Source organism: Dendrobates tinctorius, unplaced genomic scaffold (assembly GCF_039654945.1).
Source record: "Dendrobates tinctorius isolate UK_male_01 unplaced genomic scaffold, ASM3965494v1 ptg000003l, whole genome shotgun sequence".
Classification (NCBI taxonomy): domain Eukaryota; kingdom Metazoa; phylum Chordata; class Amphibia; order Anura; family Dendrobatidae; genus Dendrobates; species Dendrobates tinctorius.
The window spans coordinates 70849132-70866769 of NW_027361671.1; the positions used below are offsets into that span (position 1 = coordinate 70849132).

The 17638-nt window shown below is 43.1% G+C and overlaps 1 protein-coding gene across 1 annotated transcript in view; it reads right to left on the bottom strand.

Moving 5' to 3' along the window:
* The window catches only part of CEP120 (centrosomal protein 120), a 136685-nt gene that overhangs the window by 91371 nt on the left and 27676 nt on the right, over window positions 1-17638 (bottom strand). Inside the window, exons 6-8 of the mRNA XM_073556586.1 lie at window positions 17355-17552; window positions 752-976; window positions 419-671 (exon numbers count right to left, since the gene is read on the bottom strand). Of these exons, the coding sequence (XP_073412687.1) occupies window positions 419-671; window positions 752-976; window positions 17355-17552 (676 nt within the window). The remainder of the gene's footprint in view (window positions 1-418; window positions 672-751; window positions 977-17354; window positions 17553-17638) is intronic.

Consider the following 17638-nt stretch of genomic DNA (forward strand, 5'->3'; position numbering starts at 1 on the left):
ATACTTTTCCAAGGCACTGTACATGTCATAAAGTGGCTTCCCCATTCAATATCCTGCCCCTTAAACCAGAACAGAGAGATGTTCAGGGGAACTCAAGTTGTTCAGATATTACATGGATGGGCATTGAATTAATGGCAAACCCCAGCTTACAAAGGGGAAAAAAAGTCAACAGACCAGGAGCCATGACGATCAGTTGATCACTTTAACAGCTTGATAAATATGACAAGTTTTTTTTTTTTTTTTTTTTAATAACTTGCACAAGACTATCCTCTAATATAATGGGCGAGTCTAGAAAGAAGGCGTATTCATATATTTTCTATGCTTTACACAATGTGGGATGACATAAGTGGATATTTTGCCGTCAGAAGTACGGTAGTCAATCTTCAGGTGCAAGTATCTAAATCAGAGCCATCAATACCTGCAACATGCCGTTCAGATGCTCCACCAGCAGCATGGTCAGACTGTGGATGGGAGCTTGCAGCCTCAGCTTGCACAGATTTTATGCTTTCCACATCACTCTCTGTGGCATCATCTTTGGTTGGTGGAGAACCATTGTACATAGGTGGTTTAGGTAGTCCACCATCTGCATTTTCGATAGGATTTTTAGGTGGTGTAGATGGCCCTCTCTCAGTTACAACATTTGCACTGCGTTCTTTCAGGTGAAGTGAAGCCTGTAAAAAGATAAAATAGTTACGTTTTTCAATCCAAGATTAATGATGTGTTAGTAAATTTGAAAAGGCAGGCATCTTACCTGTAGGTTAGCCTCTTTAAACAGAGAAACAGACACTCCAATTGTAGGGGATCGATCTGCCGGCAGTGAGGGTATAGTCTGTTTGGCTCTGTTAGGAGGAGTAAGGACAAATGCACCTTCGATCACCACTGGATGATGCTCCATTTCTGCACTTGCCTTTTTCAGCAATCCTGCTAGAGGAATATCGGTGCTGCCGAGAGACTGATCACCACAACACAGATGGATCTTTGAAGACATTAAAAAAAAAATTAATATTGCTATAGAAAAAGCTGGTAATGTGCAACATATGAAGTCATTTACACAACTGGAAATGCCAAGATTTCATGCAACAGTTTGGTGGACACGTACAGTAGTCTAACCGGATTTTAAAACTGATGTGCCAGTAGACTACACAATACAAGCAGCACACATTACTATATAGTTCTCTTAGACTGTTGCATTGATTGTGAAAATCCATGTTAGACCAGCTGTATAATCCTGATATTAAGGAGGAGTATTTAAGGAATCCTGCTATAGAATGAAAGAGCTCCCGAGTCCAAGTGTATTCAGTCTCCAGCCATTCTACCATGCGCTGCCCGCCGGGGTCAGCTGCTGGCCTCCGATTGGCCGGAGGCATATATTGATACATATATTAGCAGGAATATTCTATGCCACAGTAAATAAGTGATATTCAAAATTCACTTAAAATATAATAATTTTATTAAATTTTAGTACATAAAATCATTAAAAAAAAAGAAATCAGAAAAAGGTGCTGTATACATTGCCATCTGTGCTGTCAGGGACATTGACTCTGAATTGTACTGCAAAAACCTATTTCTTACACAATTGCTTGCAGTGGTGCTGTACAAACCATATTTTATTAATATCTTGGAATTAAACCTGTCTCTATTCTTGTAGTACCTGATCAATACAGAATATATATTAAACCTAGCCTCCTAACAAAGCATATAGAGTGACTCAAACCTTATTACTATATCTGGCACCACCAGTTAGAAACAGGCTCAAAAACCTTGTAGACTATTGCCTCTTTAGGTTAAATGTTGTAGTCACAATATGCAAAGGAATGGAAACACTTCAGTGTCAAGGCCATTCAGTCAGTTTTCTAATGATTCAGACAGTTAATGGGGTATTCCAATCTCCAAGATCCTATCCCAATATGAATTAGGTGTAATAATAATAATATTAGCAAATACCTCCAACTAGAAATGCAGTATAGTTTTTCTGATTTGCTATGTCTCTTTCCTCATGTGCAGGCATTGCAGGACCTTAGGTATGCATGGTTATGATCACTGAGCTGTCACTATATGACTGGTCATACCCATGGATACCTAAGGTCCTGCAATGCATGTACAAGAGGAAAGAGACATAGCAAATCAGAAAAACTATACTACATTTCCAATTGGAGGTATTTGCTAATATTATTATTGCACCTACTACATTTTGGGATAGGAGCTTGGAGATGGGAATACCCTTTTAAGGCATCAACATGATAATTTGCATAGTCATAATAAAGTGGCAATTGCAGAAGTGACATCATGGCAAAAGATGATAAAGTGCTGGCTGCAGATTGTAAACAGTGTTTAGAGTAGTCACTAAAGTGCATAGTGCAATGTATTCTCCAGTGTATGTTACATACTGCCTGTCCACTGTGGCCATTAAATCTGATGAAAGGTTTTGCATCAAAAGCAAACAATTGCTAAAAGGTTTTTTCCTTATTGTATGGTCTGCGAATTAAGTATGGTGTTTCAGAGTCCGGTCACACACCCCCGGCGCACGTTTTGCCCAGTTTCTTTGGGGGGCGTATAACACAGTGTAGGGACCCGGCAGCTCTCTGCGCTGCATTACATTTCAGTTGAATATGTGTCCTCAGATCCACATCCAGCTGAAATAGCTGTTGGTGTCTGAGGGCCCCCTTCTTGCACAAGCTTTTTCGCAGTTGCACCCACTGTGACTGCGATCATTACACCCGTCTCCAGCTACAGCTCCTCATTGGTTCAAGGGACATTCTCCATTGTACTGCTGAGGTTTTGCACTGTTCAGTACAAGCTGCAGCTTTCAGGCTGGGACGCCGATGTCAGATGTCGTCCTCTGCCAGATAGAGAAGACGACGATGCGCATCATAGGAGCTGGGGAAGACAAGTAGAATGTTTTGGTGTTTTATGTGTGTGTTAGAGATCGGCGGCAGAACAGACACATATGTACCAGGACGGGCCCAGGATGGGGGGCATATATACCTGGATGGGAGACATACAGTGGCTTGCAAAATTACTCACCCCTTTGGCATTTTCATGTTTTGCTACCTCACAACCTGGAATTTCACAGGTTGTTTTTAGAGTTGCATAACTATTCACCCCACTAAATTCAGTACTTTGTAGGGCCTTCTTTTGCGGCAATTACAGCTGCAAGTTGCTTTGGATAAGTCTCCATGAGCTTTCCACATCTTGCCACTGGGATTTCTGCCCATTGCTCATGGCAAAACTGCTCCAGCTACTTCAAGCTGCATGGTTTCCTCTGATGAACAGCAATCTTCATGTTTGACCAGATTCTCAATTGGATTAAGGTCTGGGTTTGTGTAGGCCATGCCAAAACATTAACACGTTTCCCCTTAAACCACTCTAGTGTTGCTTTAGCAGTAAGCTTTGGGTTATTGTCTTGTTGCAAGGTGAACGTCCATTCCAGTCTCAAATCACAGGCACGCAAACAGTTTTGCTCAAGAATATTCCTGTATTTTGCACTATCCATTTTCCTTTCGACACAGACCATTAACCCTGTCCCTACTGCCAAAAACATCCTCACAGTAGGATTCTGCCAGTATGTTTCACTGTGGGGAAGGTGTTCTTAGGGTGATGATCTGTGTTGGTTTGTCACCAGACATAGCGTTTATCTTGGTGGCCAAAAAGTTCAATTTTGGTCTCATCTGACCACAACACCTATCTCTATACATTTAGGGAGTCTCTCACATGTCTCTTGGCAAACTCAAAATAAGCCTTACAATTCTTGTAAGTAAAGGCTTTTTTTCTGCCAAGGCCACCTCTATGGAGTGTACGGCTTGTTGTGGTCGTATGGATAGACACTCCAGTCTCTGCTTGGGAACTCTGCAGCTACTTCACGGTTACCTTTAGTCTCTGTGATGCCTTTCTGATTAATGCCCTCCTTGCCTGGGCATAGATTCTTGGTGAGCGGCTCTCCCTTAGCAGGTTTGTTGTAGTAACAAGTTCTCTCCATTTGATGATATTAGATTTGATGGTGCTTTGGAGGATCATCAGAGATTGTGATTTCCTGTTTTTTTTTTTTTGTTTTTTTTTTTAAACAATGCAACCTTGACTTGTACTTCTTAACAACTTTGTCCCTGACTTGTTTGGAGATCTCCTTGGTCTTCATTGAGTTGTTTGGTTAGTGGTGCCTGATGCTTAGTGGTGTTGCAGCCACTGTGACCTTTCAGAAAAGGTGTGTATATACTGATAGACCATGTGACATGTACACCAGGAAGGAACCTAGGATGGGGTGTATATATACCAGGAAGGATCCCAGGATGGGGGGGGGCATTTATACCAGGAAGGAACTCAAGATGGGAGACATTACCACATAATGGTAGGGGAGGCGGGGGGCTGTGGAGTCGGAGTCGGAGTCGGAGTCGGTGCTCATTTTGGTGGAGTCGGAGTTGGAGTCGGTATAAAATGGACCGACTCCGACTCCTAAAATATATAATAAATTGGGTACAGTAATTCAATGCAGGATGTGCTGAATATTTTTTCATAGGAGTTTGGGAAAGTTATGAAATGTCCTATAAATGGCTGTTCTATTCCTGATCTAAGGCTACATTCACACACAACGTTTTTCCTGTGTTTTTTGAGGATACGTTTTTCAGCTGCAAAAGCTGATCATCTTTTTAAAAAACTGCATCACCTGAAAGGTTTTTGAGCTCACAGATAATGTTTTCAATAGCAAAAGCAGATTAGAAATCTGCTCTATCTATCCATTTATCCATATCTGTCTATCCATATCGTATCTGTACCAAAAAGAATGAAAACCGGGTAGTACACCAATATATATTCTGTTCTATCTAAACATCTTGATTATTGGATCATAAAAATGATTAAATGTCTGAGGTTCACATTGTACTACAATAAATTTTTCACTTAAATATAAGCAATATGTGTGGGAGTCGGAGTCGGAGTCGTGGAGTCGGAGTCGGAGTTGGAGTCGGTGTAAGGGAAATTGAGGAGTCGGAGTCGGAGGTTTGGCTTACCGACTCCACAGCCCTGGCGGGGGGGGACACTTATTTGCTTCTAGGATGGATTTAAAACGCTACAAGGGCCAATATACCTGACCAACCAGCAGCTGGAAATGGCCCAACGAACTCTAGTTATGCACAATGACTGGAGATGGCGTTGAATTTTCATAAATAAGTTTACAGACAATCTAACATGAAACAGGAGAAAAATAGAGTCCAAAGCTATTTAGACTAAGGTTAAGCTTTTATTGTAGCAAAAAAAAGGACACGTGAGAAGACAAGACAAGTTGATTTGTCGATAAATAAGGCATGATTAGTTAAATAACCTAGAACCAATAAAAAAGAGCAAACCAGCACATGCACAGTAATTATAATAGCCTAATGAGGGATGATTAAATCAGAGGTACATAAATGTACCAGAGCTGGACATATATCCTGAGAAAATGACAGAATAATCCCATGCTTGTAAACCATTATATAAATTATTGCACTTCGCCCACTGTTTAACAAAAGTTAGATGATTATCATAATGGAGGTGGCTAGCATAGATGGTAGAGAACCCCAATATATTTGTATATGCAAAATTGCCTGCACGGGTTCCAACACATCCAGGACAGCCAAAAATCTCCACCATGACAAAATCAAGTCATGCAACATGTGCACTCATGAAGGACGGAATGCACGTCATAAAAAATGGTGATGCTCACAAGGAGGGGTAAGTAGCGTTGAAACTGTGCTAAATAAACATCAAAAACAGCTCAAAGAAACGATCATAACATACCCATCATGGCTTAATGATAGACATATGCTGGTCAGGATACCCCAACGCGCGTTTCGCGGTGTTTGAATACCGCTTCCTTGGGGGCGTGGCTTAAATGTTGAAAATGCCTGTTTATATGTGTAACTAAGTAGGTTATCTGACCAAGAAGAGGCCAATGTGGTAGCGGTAACCAAGTACATGCGCAATACGTGAAGAGTGAACTCCACCTCCCCAGTCATCACAGGACGTGCCCGCAATGCCCGATGACGACCGGAACCCAGCCGTTAACCAGGGCAATGCCGGGAGGCGTGTTGTGCGATGGAGCGGCACCCGGAAGGCGTCCTGTACAGACTGCTATCCAAACACCGCCCAAAGCACGTGGCTCACTGACAACACATGGGGGAGACCGGCGCCTAGGCCATCACCCCGGCAACGCAGGAATCAAGCTGACACACCAGCGCCGCTGGGAGACGATCAGCGCCTGACCATCACCCCAGCGACGCAAGGCGTGCCCCAGAGACAAGGGAGGGAGAGCCCACACCACCACCGCATGTGCACGAATATACAGTATATGTGAAATGAATGATTCTGATAATATGCAAGTAGTACATAGTTAAACCATTTTGTACTTAAAATACCTAAAAATAAATATAATGCCATGATCATGACATGTAATATGAGCAGAACATAAAAAATTATAATGAATAAATCAAAAAATCCAATACATTGTCAAAATGTCCGCAAACAAAACCCAGGGACAAGAAAAATAAGGGGAAAGAACCCACACCATCACCGCATATACAAAATATACATAAATAAAGACATTTCAAGAATACATAAAAATTGCACATTGCTGACTAAGTAGACAAAACCTGAAAACAAATATATTATCTTTGTTATAACATGTAATGTAAACAAGCATGCAAACATATAGCACATGTGAGTCAAAAAGTCAGTTACACTCTCAAAATATCCGCAAAATGGATGTCCTGAATGAAATTACCTAAAGTCAAACATGAAGAAAAAACATATTAAAAACTGATTAAAAAACAAAAATTAAAAACAAGGAGTGGTGAGACCATATAGGAGGCAGAGAGGCTAAGGCTGCACCTAATCATAAAAAGGATGCAAAGCCAAGAATCTCATTCAAAACCATGTGGTGTCATGGTCCCAAGGACCATGATCCACCTGCATTCCTTCTGGGCCAGGAGGCGGTTTATATCTCCTCCTCGTATGCCGCTTTTAACATGCTGTATGCCCCTGACTAGAAAGGTCGTAGGGTCACAGTTATGTGCTATTTTGTAATGTCGGGGTATTGTTTTCAATTGAGCCAAATCTGAGACCGTTTTGGCTGCAAGAATGTCCCTGACATGTTCTCTTGTCCGTACTTTTAGTTGGCGACTAGTCAGTCCCACATATATCTTTGCACACCCACAGGTGGCATAATAAATGACCTGTGTAGTATTGCAGGTTATATGTTACCGTATAGAAAATTTTCTTTTGCCATCTGCTGTTTGAAAAGTAGATGTGCGAAGGATGTTCTTGCAAGCCACACAGTCTCCACAGGGAAAGCATCCGTGTGGGGGGCCACGAGAATTGGATGGATTTTTAATAGCGGGTACATAATGAGTGTACAAGAATGTCACCAAGATAATAAACCCAGATCACAAAGAAATCCCAAATGGGGAAGATCTGTATCAATCACTTCTTATGTCTCCAGTGAGGGATCAGTCAAATCTAATTCAAAATCTATGGATATACGATTTGGCAACAATCGAGAAACACAAATTAATAAGTCCAAATTGCCACCAACCAAAAAGGTGGATAAAAGTAAAAGCCAGACATTGCAGGTAATTAACCTATCCAACTCATGTCTTGACCCCCTCACAGGTAGATGTGTTATCAAGGGGACTAGCTTTTTCTCCCACCCACTCTTGATTTATTCACAGCCGTGAAGGATTTATATTTGTTTTCTCGCAAATTGATATTAAAAAAGCTTCACAGTTGCAGCACACAGGATCACTTAACCAATACTCAGCTGGAGGAGGAGGCCCTTTATGCCTCAGAGGAACTTCTGAGGGAACAAAATCCTCATTCCCCAGATCTATCTGTCCAAGGACATAAGGGAGGGCCTTATCTCTATGTCCGGCAATCGAGATCTTTACTAGATTGGTTGCCGAGGATTTTCGCAAAATTTCTAACAAAAGAAACTTCGACAACCTAACAGTACAACAAAGGATTGCTATAGATGAATTAAAATCATATTTAGATATACAGTAGTAATAAAACCAGCAGACAAGGGGGGGGGGAACATAGTTATATGGCCTCAAGAAATGTATGAGAGGGAAGCGGGCAGGCAGCTAAGAGATAAAAAGACCTATCGTAGGTTGGACCAGAGTCCCCTAAAACCTTTTTCAGACAGTTTGGAAGAAATCCTTTTCAGGGCCTTTGAGAAAGACATAATTCCAAAACAAATCTTGAGGGTCTTCTAATAAAATCTCCCAGGATTCCAACAACATATTTTATACCTAAAATTCACAAAGACCCCCTTGATCCGCCGGGACGTCCTATCATATCGGGCATTGGGGGATTGTGTGAGCCTATTTGTAAATTTATTGATTACTATCTTAAACCCTTGGTGGAGGCCCTGCCCTCATATGCCCGAGATACGATGGACGTCCTGGCGAGGATCGATGGTATGTCTTTAGAGCCCAACATGCTTTTAGTTACTGCCGATATGGAGTCATTATATACATGCATACGTCATCAAGACGGTATCGATGCTTGCAGGTTTTTTCTCATGAACAGTAACTGGGAAGGCCCGGTTTGTGATCTGGTATTAGAATTATTGGAGTACGTCCATACGCACAATTTTTTCGTGTTTAAGGACGTGTTCTATTTGCAGCAGTGCGGCACTGACATGGGCGCGGCCTGTGCGCCCTCTTTTGCTGGCCTTTTCCTAGGGTACTGGGAGAGGGAGGTTTTTGCGGGAGAGGGTGGGCAGGTGGTGGACCATGTGCAGTGCTGGCTGAGATACATAGATAACTTGCTCGTGGTATGGCAGGGATCACAAAGTCAACTTCAGGAAATCATGGAGAATTTGAATCAAAATAGATTCAATATTAAATTAACCTATAACTATAGTAATACCGAGGTGGATTTCTTGGATATCAAAATACAAGTTGATCAGCAGCTTAATGTACAAACTGATGTCTACAGAATGCCCACCTCGGTAAATTCCCTTCTCCATGCTAAATCCTGTCATGCACGGGCGACAATCAGGGCTATCCCCGTGAGTCAATTTCTCCGCATCAAAAGGATCTGTTCATTGGAAACCAGTTTTCAGCAACAAGCGGGAGATCTCCGAGACTGTTTTTCCACCCGGGGTTATAGTCATCGTTGCATTAAGAGGGGGTACAATAGAGCGAAAAAAGCTAATCGTACAACTCTTACATCCTACCCCTAAGAATAACCAAAAACAACAACAGGGAACTGTTAGATTTATTTCAACATTCAAAGGGGAATGGGATAGAATGAGAAATGTTCTAAATAAACACTGGAAGATTTTAAAAACTGAACCTTCATTGACTAAATTTATATCTGAACGTCCCCTAATGAATCTTGGTGACATTCATGTACACTCATTATGTACCCGATATTAAAAATCCATTCAATTCTTGTGACCCCCCACTCGGATGCTTTCCCTGTGGAGACTGTGTGGCTTGCAAGATCGTCCTTCGCACATCTACTTTTCAATCAGCAGATGGCAAAAGAAAATTTTCTATACGGTAACATATAACCTGCAATACTACACAGGTCATTAATTATGCCACCTATGGGTGTGCAAAGATATATGTGGGACTGACTAGTTGCCAACTAAAAGTACTAACAAGAGAACATGTCCGGGACATTCTTGCAGCCAAAACGGTCTTGCATTTGACTCAATTGAAAACAATACCCCGACATTACAACACAGCACATAATTGTGACCCTACGCCCTTTCTAGTCAGAGGCATACAGCACGTTAAAAAGCGGCATACGAGGAGGAGATATAAAACGCCTCCTGGCCCAGAAGGAATGCAGGTGGATCACGGACGGGACATTCTTGCAGCCAAAACGGTCTCGGATTTGACTGAATTGAAAACAATACCCCGACATTACAAAATAGCATATAATTGTGACCCTACGACCTTTCTAGTCAGGGGCATTCAGCATGTTAAAAGCGGCATACGAGGAGGAGATATAAACCGCCTTCTGGCCCAGAAGGAATGCAGGTGGATCATGGTCCTTGGGACCATGACACACATGGTTTGAATGAGATTCTTGGCTTTGCATCCTTTTTATGATTAGGTGCAGCCTTAACCTCTCTGCCTCCTATATGGTCTCACCACTCCTTGTTTTTAAATTTGTTTGTTTAATCAGTTTTTTAATATATGTTTTACCCTTCGCCACGACAGCACCCACTGGAGGTATCGGATCCGCCCCATTTGGAACAGGAAGCCCTACAGAAAGATAAAAGGGGGCGGTCCGCCTTTCCTCAGTTTTGTTTCCTGTTCCCTAGGAACCTCAGGATATCCTTCAGGAAGACATACCTGAGCCAAATGCACACCGCCTGTGCGGTATCCACGAGAACGGCAGGGGCACGATGGCTGAGAAGCGCGACTGCGCATGCGCGAGTAAACCCGGGGAGGAGGAGCGACTTCCGGGGAAAGAGGAAAAAAAAAAAAAAAAGAAAGGACAGTAAGAACTATTTAAAGAAGGGCTAGCGGCAAAAAGCCATGTCGTCTCCAGGGGAAGTACACGCTCCAGCAGGGGACTCTGCGGGGGGCAGCTCCTCCAGGGACCGCGCTACCAGGACAGACACCGCTCACAGGAGCGAGGTGGGAGAGTCAAGACCCAGAACGGGGTCTCAGCCATCTGATCCGGTAATAAAGGCTTCACTGGGTGAGTGTGCAATACATATACTCTACCTATTAAGCTGACCTCTCCTCCTCCGACCCCCCCCTCTCCTTTGGGCATGTCTCCCCTCTTCCAGACGAAGAAGAAAGAGAAATCCAAACAAAGAATGCGCTTTAAGCGCTCAGCCTCTCCCTGACTCCTACCATAAAAAGCTCTGTAAGCAATGCACCAGAGAAACTAGACAAGGGTCGGCAGTATCATCAAAGGACATTCAGGCAATAATTAGGGAGGAGATACAGGCTATCACCCATGCCAGTACTCTCTCAGAGACTAGGAGCAAAAAACAAGTGACCCTCAGCTCAGAGTCAGAGGAAGAACAGGGGATAATCTGATTCCTCACTCACATCATCGTCATCATCAGACATTGAGGGACGTTCATGTTTTCCCCTAGAAAGTGTGGATAACCTAGTCAAATCCTTGAGGAACACTATGGGGTGTGAGGAGACAAAGGGCGTCCAAACCGCACAAGAAATAATGTTTGTGAGGTTGGCGGAAAAGAAAAGGAGAGCGTTTCCAGTAATACCGGCAGTAATAAAGAGAGAATGGGAAAAACACGATCAAAGAAGTTTTCTCCCATCAGCCTCAAAGCGGAAATACCCATTAAGCGATGACGAGCTATTAAAATGGACCAAAGTTTCAAAGGTTGATGCCGTTGTAGCCTCTACCTCAAAGCAATCTACTATTCCGGTAGAGGACGCAGGCTTATTGGCGGACCCGCTAGACCGTAAAGCGGAGTCATCATTGAAAAGGTCTTGGGAGTCTACCACAGGCATTTTTAAGCCAGCAGTAGCCAGCACATGCACCGCCAGGTCTATGCTCGTGTGGTTGGACCAATTAGATAAACAAATCGAGCAGAAGGTGTCTAGGGAAAAACTACAGGCCGCTGTTCCGTTAATTAGAGGGGCGGCAGCCTTCATGGCTGATGCATCGGCAGACACCCTGCGGCTGGCAGCAAGATCGGCTGGTCTTGTTAACGCCAGGAGGGCACTATGGATGAAGAGCTGGAAGGAGGACGCGCAATCAAAATCTAAGATTTGCGCAACCCCGTGCGTGGGTGAGTTTCTCTTTGGGAAAGCCCTAGATGACATACCCGCCAAAGCAAAAGAAAGGAAGAAGGCCTTCCCTGATTCTTCTATCCCTTTCTACAGGAGAGCCTTTAAAAGGCGGCCGTTTGGGAGGAGACAAGCGGACAGATCAACTAGATGGCCCACAAAGGAAGAGAAGCAAAAGGGTAGCATGTTTAGAGGTGCAACATTCCGAAAGGAAAATATTGAAAAATCAGTCCCCCCAGTAGTGGGTAGACTAAAGTTTTTTTCTTCAAAATGGAAACGAATAACTTCAAGTCCATGGATTCTAAGTTTAATTAAATAGGGAATGAAAATAGAATTCCTTCAAATCCCTTACGATTCCTTTATCATGACCCGCCTTAACTCTATAGTACAACAAAAGGCCCTCGAAGTAGAAATTCGGAGCCTACTATCCAAGGGGGTTTTAGTACAAGTCCCAGAGGGACAAAAAGGGTAGAGATTTCTACTCTCCTTTATTTCTAATTTCCAAACCAGATGGTACATTTAGGACGATCATAAATTTGAGGAAGCTTAATACGTTTATAAAAAATTATCAATCAGATCCACCATAAAACTTCTTTCCAAACTGTGTGATCGCAGGGATTGACTTAAAAGATGCTTACTATCATCTTCCTATTCATAATAGATACCAAAAGGTACCTAAGGGTCGCGGTAGTATTCGAAGGCAAGATCTGTCATTTTCAATATGCGGCCATGCCTTTCAGCCTCTCTACAGCGTCAAGAATCTTCACCAAAGTGATGGCAGAGCTGATGGCCTATCTTCGTCAGAAAGACACTCTAATCGTGCCTTACCTAGATGACTTCCTAATTATTGGGAACTCGATCACCCAGTGTACCAGACGTGCGGCTGACGCGGTCTCATCTTTGCATGATCTAGGCTGGATCATCAACATCCAGAAGTCCAGACTCGTTCCGCATTCCCGTCAGATGTTCTTAGGGTTCCAGTTAGACTCTACAACCCAGAGATGTCTACTCCCTCAGGTAAAGATTACGCTCACAAAAGGAAAGGTGGAGGCAGCCATAAATAGACCACGTATGTCTCTGAGAGGGGCAATGTCGCTATTGGGGTCGCTTTCTTCCTGTGCCCCGGCAGTCCAGTGGGCCCATTATCACATTCGCACACTGCAGCATCAGATCCTCCAATAGGACAGGCGACATAGTGGTCACCTCGAGAGCAAGATAACCTTATCACAGGAGGTCTTGGCTTCTCTAGAATGGTGGCTAGAGGATAACCATCGGTCCGCAGGAGTCCCATGGGTTATAGTACCATCGTGTATCCTGACCACCGACGCTAGCCCCCACGGCTGGGGAGGCCATATGGGGAATAGCTTTTGTCAAGGAAGGTGGAATAGAGATGAGCTGGGCTACTCGTCTAATTTAAAAGAACTGACAGCGGTATAATATGCTCTACACCATTTTCTTCCACAGCTCCAACAGAGGCATGTCAGGATCCTATCGGACACCACCACCACAGTGGCCTACATAAACAGACAGGGAGGTATTCGATCAGAGACTCTGATGTCTTCTGCAGGAAGAATCTTAAACTTAGCCCAAAGTTATTTGTTGTTCCTCTCGGCCCTCCATATCAGGGGAGAGAACAACCAAGAGGCAGACTTAAGTTCTTAAGCCGACACACACTTTGGCAAGGGGAGTGGTGCCTCAATCGCCGAATCTTCAAGGCCATAGTAGCTATATGGGGGCAACCTCAGGTGGACCTCTTTGCCACGAAAGAGAACAGACAGATAAATGCATTTGCCTCCCTGTCCCCGTCATATCATCCAGACATACTGGATGCCCTCCAGGCCTCATGGAAATTCAACCTGGCATATGCCTTCCCTCCGATAATCCTCCTACCACAGGACATTCGGAAGATCAGAGGACAAGGCGAGAGTAATTTTGATAGCGCCATTCTGGCCCAAGAGACCGTGGTCCTCATGGCTACGAACCATGTCGGTGTCAGATCCTTGGGTTCTACCTTCGATTCCCAACCTACTCTTCCAAGGCCCGTTTTTCCACCCCCAAGTGGAGAATTTACACTTGACGGCGTGGAATTTGAAAGGCAGCTACTAAGATCAAGAGGGTTTTCTGAGACACTGATTGCTACGCTCCTACAGAGCAGGAAGCAGTCCACTACCCAGATTTATGCAAGAATAAGGAAAAATTTCCTGCAGTTTCATACAGCTCCTCATACCACAGAAATTCCGATAGTTCCTATCTTGGAATTTCTACAGAAAGCGAAGGACTTGGGCCTGGCGGTAAACACGCTAAAAGTCCAAGTGTCCGCATTAGGGGCACTGTACGGCCACAATATAGCGGGAAATAAGTGGATATCACGATTTATTACAGCTTGCGAACGAATGACTCCGGTTCGCATACCTGCAATCCCTGCATGGGACTTAAATTTGGTCTTAGACGCCCTTATGGAAGAGCCCTTCGAAACAATAGACACGATATCCCTGAAATGCTTGTCACTCAAGACGGCCCTCTTAGTAGCACTAACGTCTGCTAGGAGAGTGAGTGACATCCAGGCTCTATCCATAGACCCACCCTTTTTTCAGATATACCAGGATAGGTTAATATTAAAACCAGACCCTCATACCTGCCTAAGGTATCAACAAAATTCCATAGATCTCAAGAAATACTCCTCCCAACCTTCTTTGGAGATCCCTCCACTCCGGAGGAGCAGAAATTCCACACCTTGAACGTTAGAAGAACTGTCCTAAAATATATTGAGAGGTCCAGGAGCTGGAGGCAGTGTAGGGCTCTGTTCATCTCTTTTCAGGGCTGTAAAAAGGGATACGGAGTCACGAAGAGCACCATATCCCGATGGATCAGGGATGCCATTCGCTTAGCCTACTCCGCGAAAAATGAAGATCCTCTGGAGAACATCAGAGCACACTCCACTAGAGCAGTGGCAGCCTCCTGGGCCGAGAGGGGAGACGTTCCAATTGAGGCCATATGTAAGACGGCAATTTGGTCAACCCCTTCTATCTTCTATAATCACTATAGACTTGACCTTTCATCTACTTCTGACCTAAGCTTTGGCAGGACTGTCCTTGGCACGGTGATCCCACCCAGGTGATGGTCTCTGGAATCTCTCCAGTGGGTGCTGCCGTGGCAAAGGGTAAAAAGCCGGATTACTTAGTGGTAATGCTCTTTTAATGAGTTCACGACAGCATCCGCTCACTTCCCTCCCTACTAAGATATCAATAGTAAAAGTGTATCTGCTAAAGATGAATAAGTAAAAATTTAGAAGTACAAAGACATTGCCTAACCCTTGGCTGTCTTCCTGGTACTCTGAAATACAACTGAGGAAAGGCGGACCGCACCCTTTTATCTTTCTGTAGGGTTTCCTGTTCCAAATGGGGCGGATCCGATACCTGCAGTGGGTGCTGTCATGGACTCATTAAAAGAGCATTACCGGTAAGTAATCTGCCTTTTTTTCTTCATGTTTGACTTTAGGTTATTTCATTCAGGTCATTTGACTTTTTTTTGCAAATTTTGGATGTTACATCATGATAACTACTAAGCAAGTCCTCAAAAAAGGAGAAATTTGAAAAAAAATGAAGATCTATCAGGAGCCATCCATTTTGCGGATATTTTGAGAGTGTAACTGACTTTTTGACTCACCTGTGCTATATGTTTGCATGCTTGTTAACATTACATGTTATAATAAAGATTATATATTTGTTTTCAGGTTTGGTCTACTTAGTCAGCAATGTGCAATTTATGTATTCATTTAATGACTTTATTCATGTATATTCTGTATATGCGGTGATGGTGTGGGTTCTTTCCCTTCTTTTTCTCGTCCCTGGGTTTTGTTTGCGGACATTTTGACAACGTATTAGATTTTTTGATTTATTCATTATTTTTTATGTTCTACTCATATTACATGTCATGATCATGGCATTATATTTATTTTTAGGTATTTTAAGTACAAAATGGTTTAACTATAACTATGTACTACTTGGATATTATCAGAAGCATTCGTTTCACATATATATTCTTGCACAGGCGGTGGTGGTGTGGGCTCTCCCTCCCTTGTCTCTGGGGCACGCCTTGCGTCGCTGGGGTGATGGTCAGGCGCCGGTCTCCCCCGTGTGTAATCAGTGAGTCACGTCTTTGGCCGGCGCTTAGATAGCGGTCTGTACACGACGCCTTCCGGGTGCCGATCCATCGCACGACACTCCTCCCGGCGTTGCCCTGGTAACGGTTGGGTTCTGGTTGTCATCGGACATTGCGGGCGCGTCCTGTGATGACTGGGGAGGTGGCGTTCACTCTGCACGCATTGCGCATGTGCTTAGTTATCGCTACCGCATTGGCCTCTTCTTGGTCAGATGACCTACTTAGTTACACATATAAAAGGGCATTTTCAACATTTAAGCCACGCCCCCCCCGAGGAAGCGGTATTCAAACACCGCGAAACGCGTGTTGGGGTATCCTGACCAGCACATTAAGCCATGATGGGTATGTTATTATCATTTCTTTGAGCTGTTTTTGATGCTTATTTAGCACAGTTTCAACGCTACTTACCCCTCCTTGTGAACATCACCATTTTTTATGACGTGCATTCCGTCCTTCACGAGTGCACATGTTGCATGACTTGATTTTGTCATGGTGGAGTTTTTTGGCAGTCCTGGATGTGTTGGAACCCGTGCAGGCAACTTTTCATATACAAATATATTGGGGTTCTCTACCATCTATGCTAGCCACCTCCATTATGAAAACCATCTAACAAGTTATATATAACAAAAGTTATATATAACAAAAGTTAAACAGTGGGCGAAGTGCAATAATATATATAATGGTTTACAAGCATGGGATTATTCTGTCATTTTCTCAGGATATATGTCTCTGGTACATTTATGTACCTCTGATTTAATCATCCCTCATTAGGCTATCCATTTGGATATTATAATTACTGTGCATGTGCTGGTTTGCTCTTTTTTTATTGGTTCTAGGTTATTTAACTAATGATGCCTTATTTATCGACAAATCAACTTGTCTTGTCTTCTCACGTGTCTTTTTTTTTGCTACAATAAAAGCTTAACCTTAGTCTAAATAGCTTTGGACTCTATTTTTCTCCTGTTGTTTCATTTAAGTAAAGGAGTCGTCTCTATTGCATATATTATTGAGGCATATTTTTGTATATACAGGTGATGGATTGAAAATGTCTTTTTGGAGTATCTTATTCATTGACATTCTAACATGGTCAGTAGACCAGACTCATCATATCTCAGAGATCGGTTCAATGGAGAATTTATTGTAAACACTGGCCGCGGATTCAGTAACACAATGGGTCGGGTCCATCAATGGAGTATAGTGAAACTTCTCTAATATTTTAAAATACATTTTACATACATAAGTGACTGGCCTACAGCTTATTTAACTCATCTTGAGCTGTGCCAAAATATTGTCTGGCATAACACATTCATAAAAATGTCATTTTTTTCAATTTTTTTTTAAAGGGTCTTTGCTACTATATCTGCAGATTAGTGTGGACAGAATTATAGTCCTGCTAGTCCCATTCATCAGACCTATAACAAGAGAGGAGACCATTACCTGCAGTTTAGGCTGCACAGAGAGATACAAGCACAGCACCTCAGCACTGCTGCGTATCTTCACAGATGCTCTCTCCGGCTCAAAGTCTGGATTGATCAGATCAGTAAATGGCTCATTTGTCACATCATTTCCCAATAAAGAGTAGTAAAAGTAAAATTCTGGCTTTGGTTCTGGAAGTCTTAAAGTACTAGAGATTAACTGAAAGAAAACAGACATGAGATATCAGGGAAATGTATCACAAAATGAAACACCCCCCCCCACACATAAAAGCATCAAAACAGATT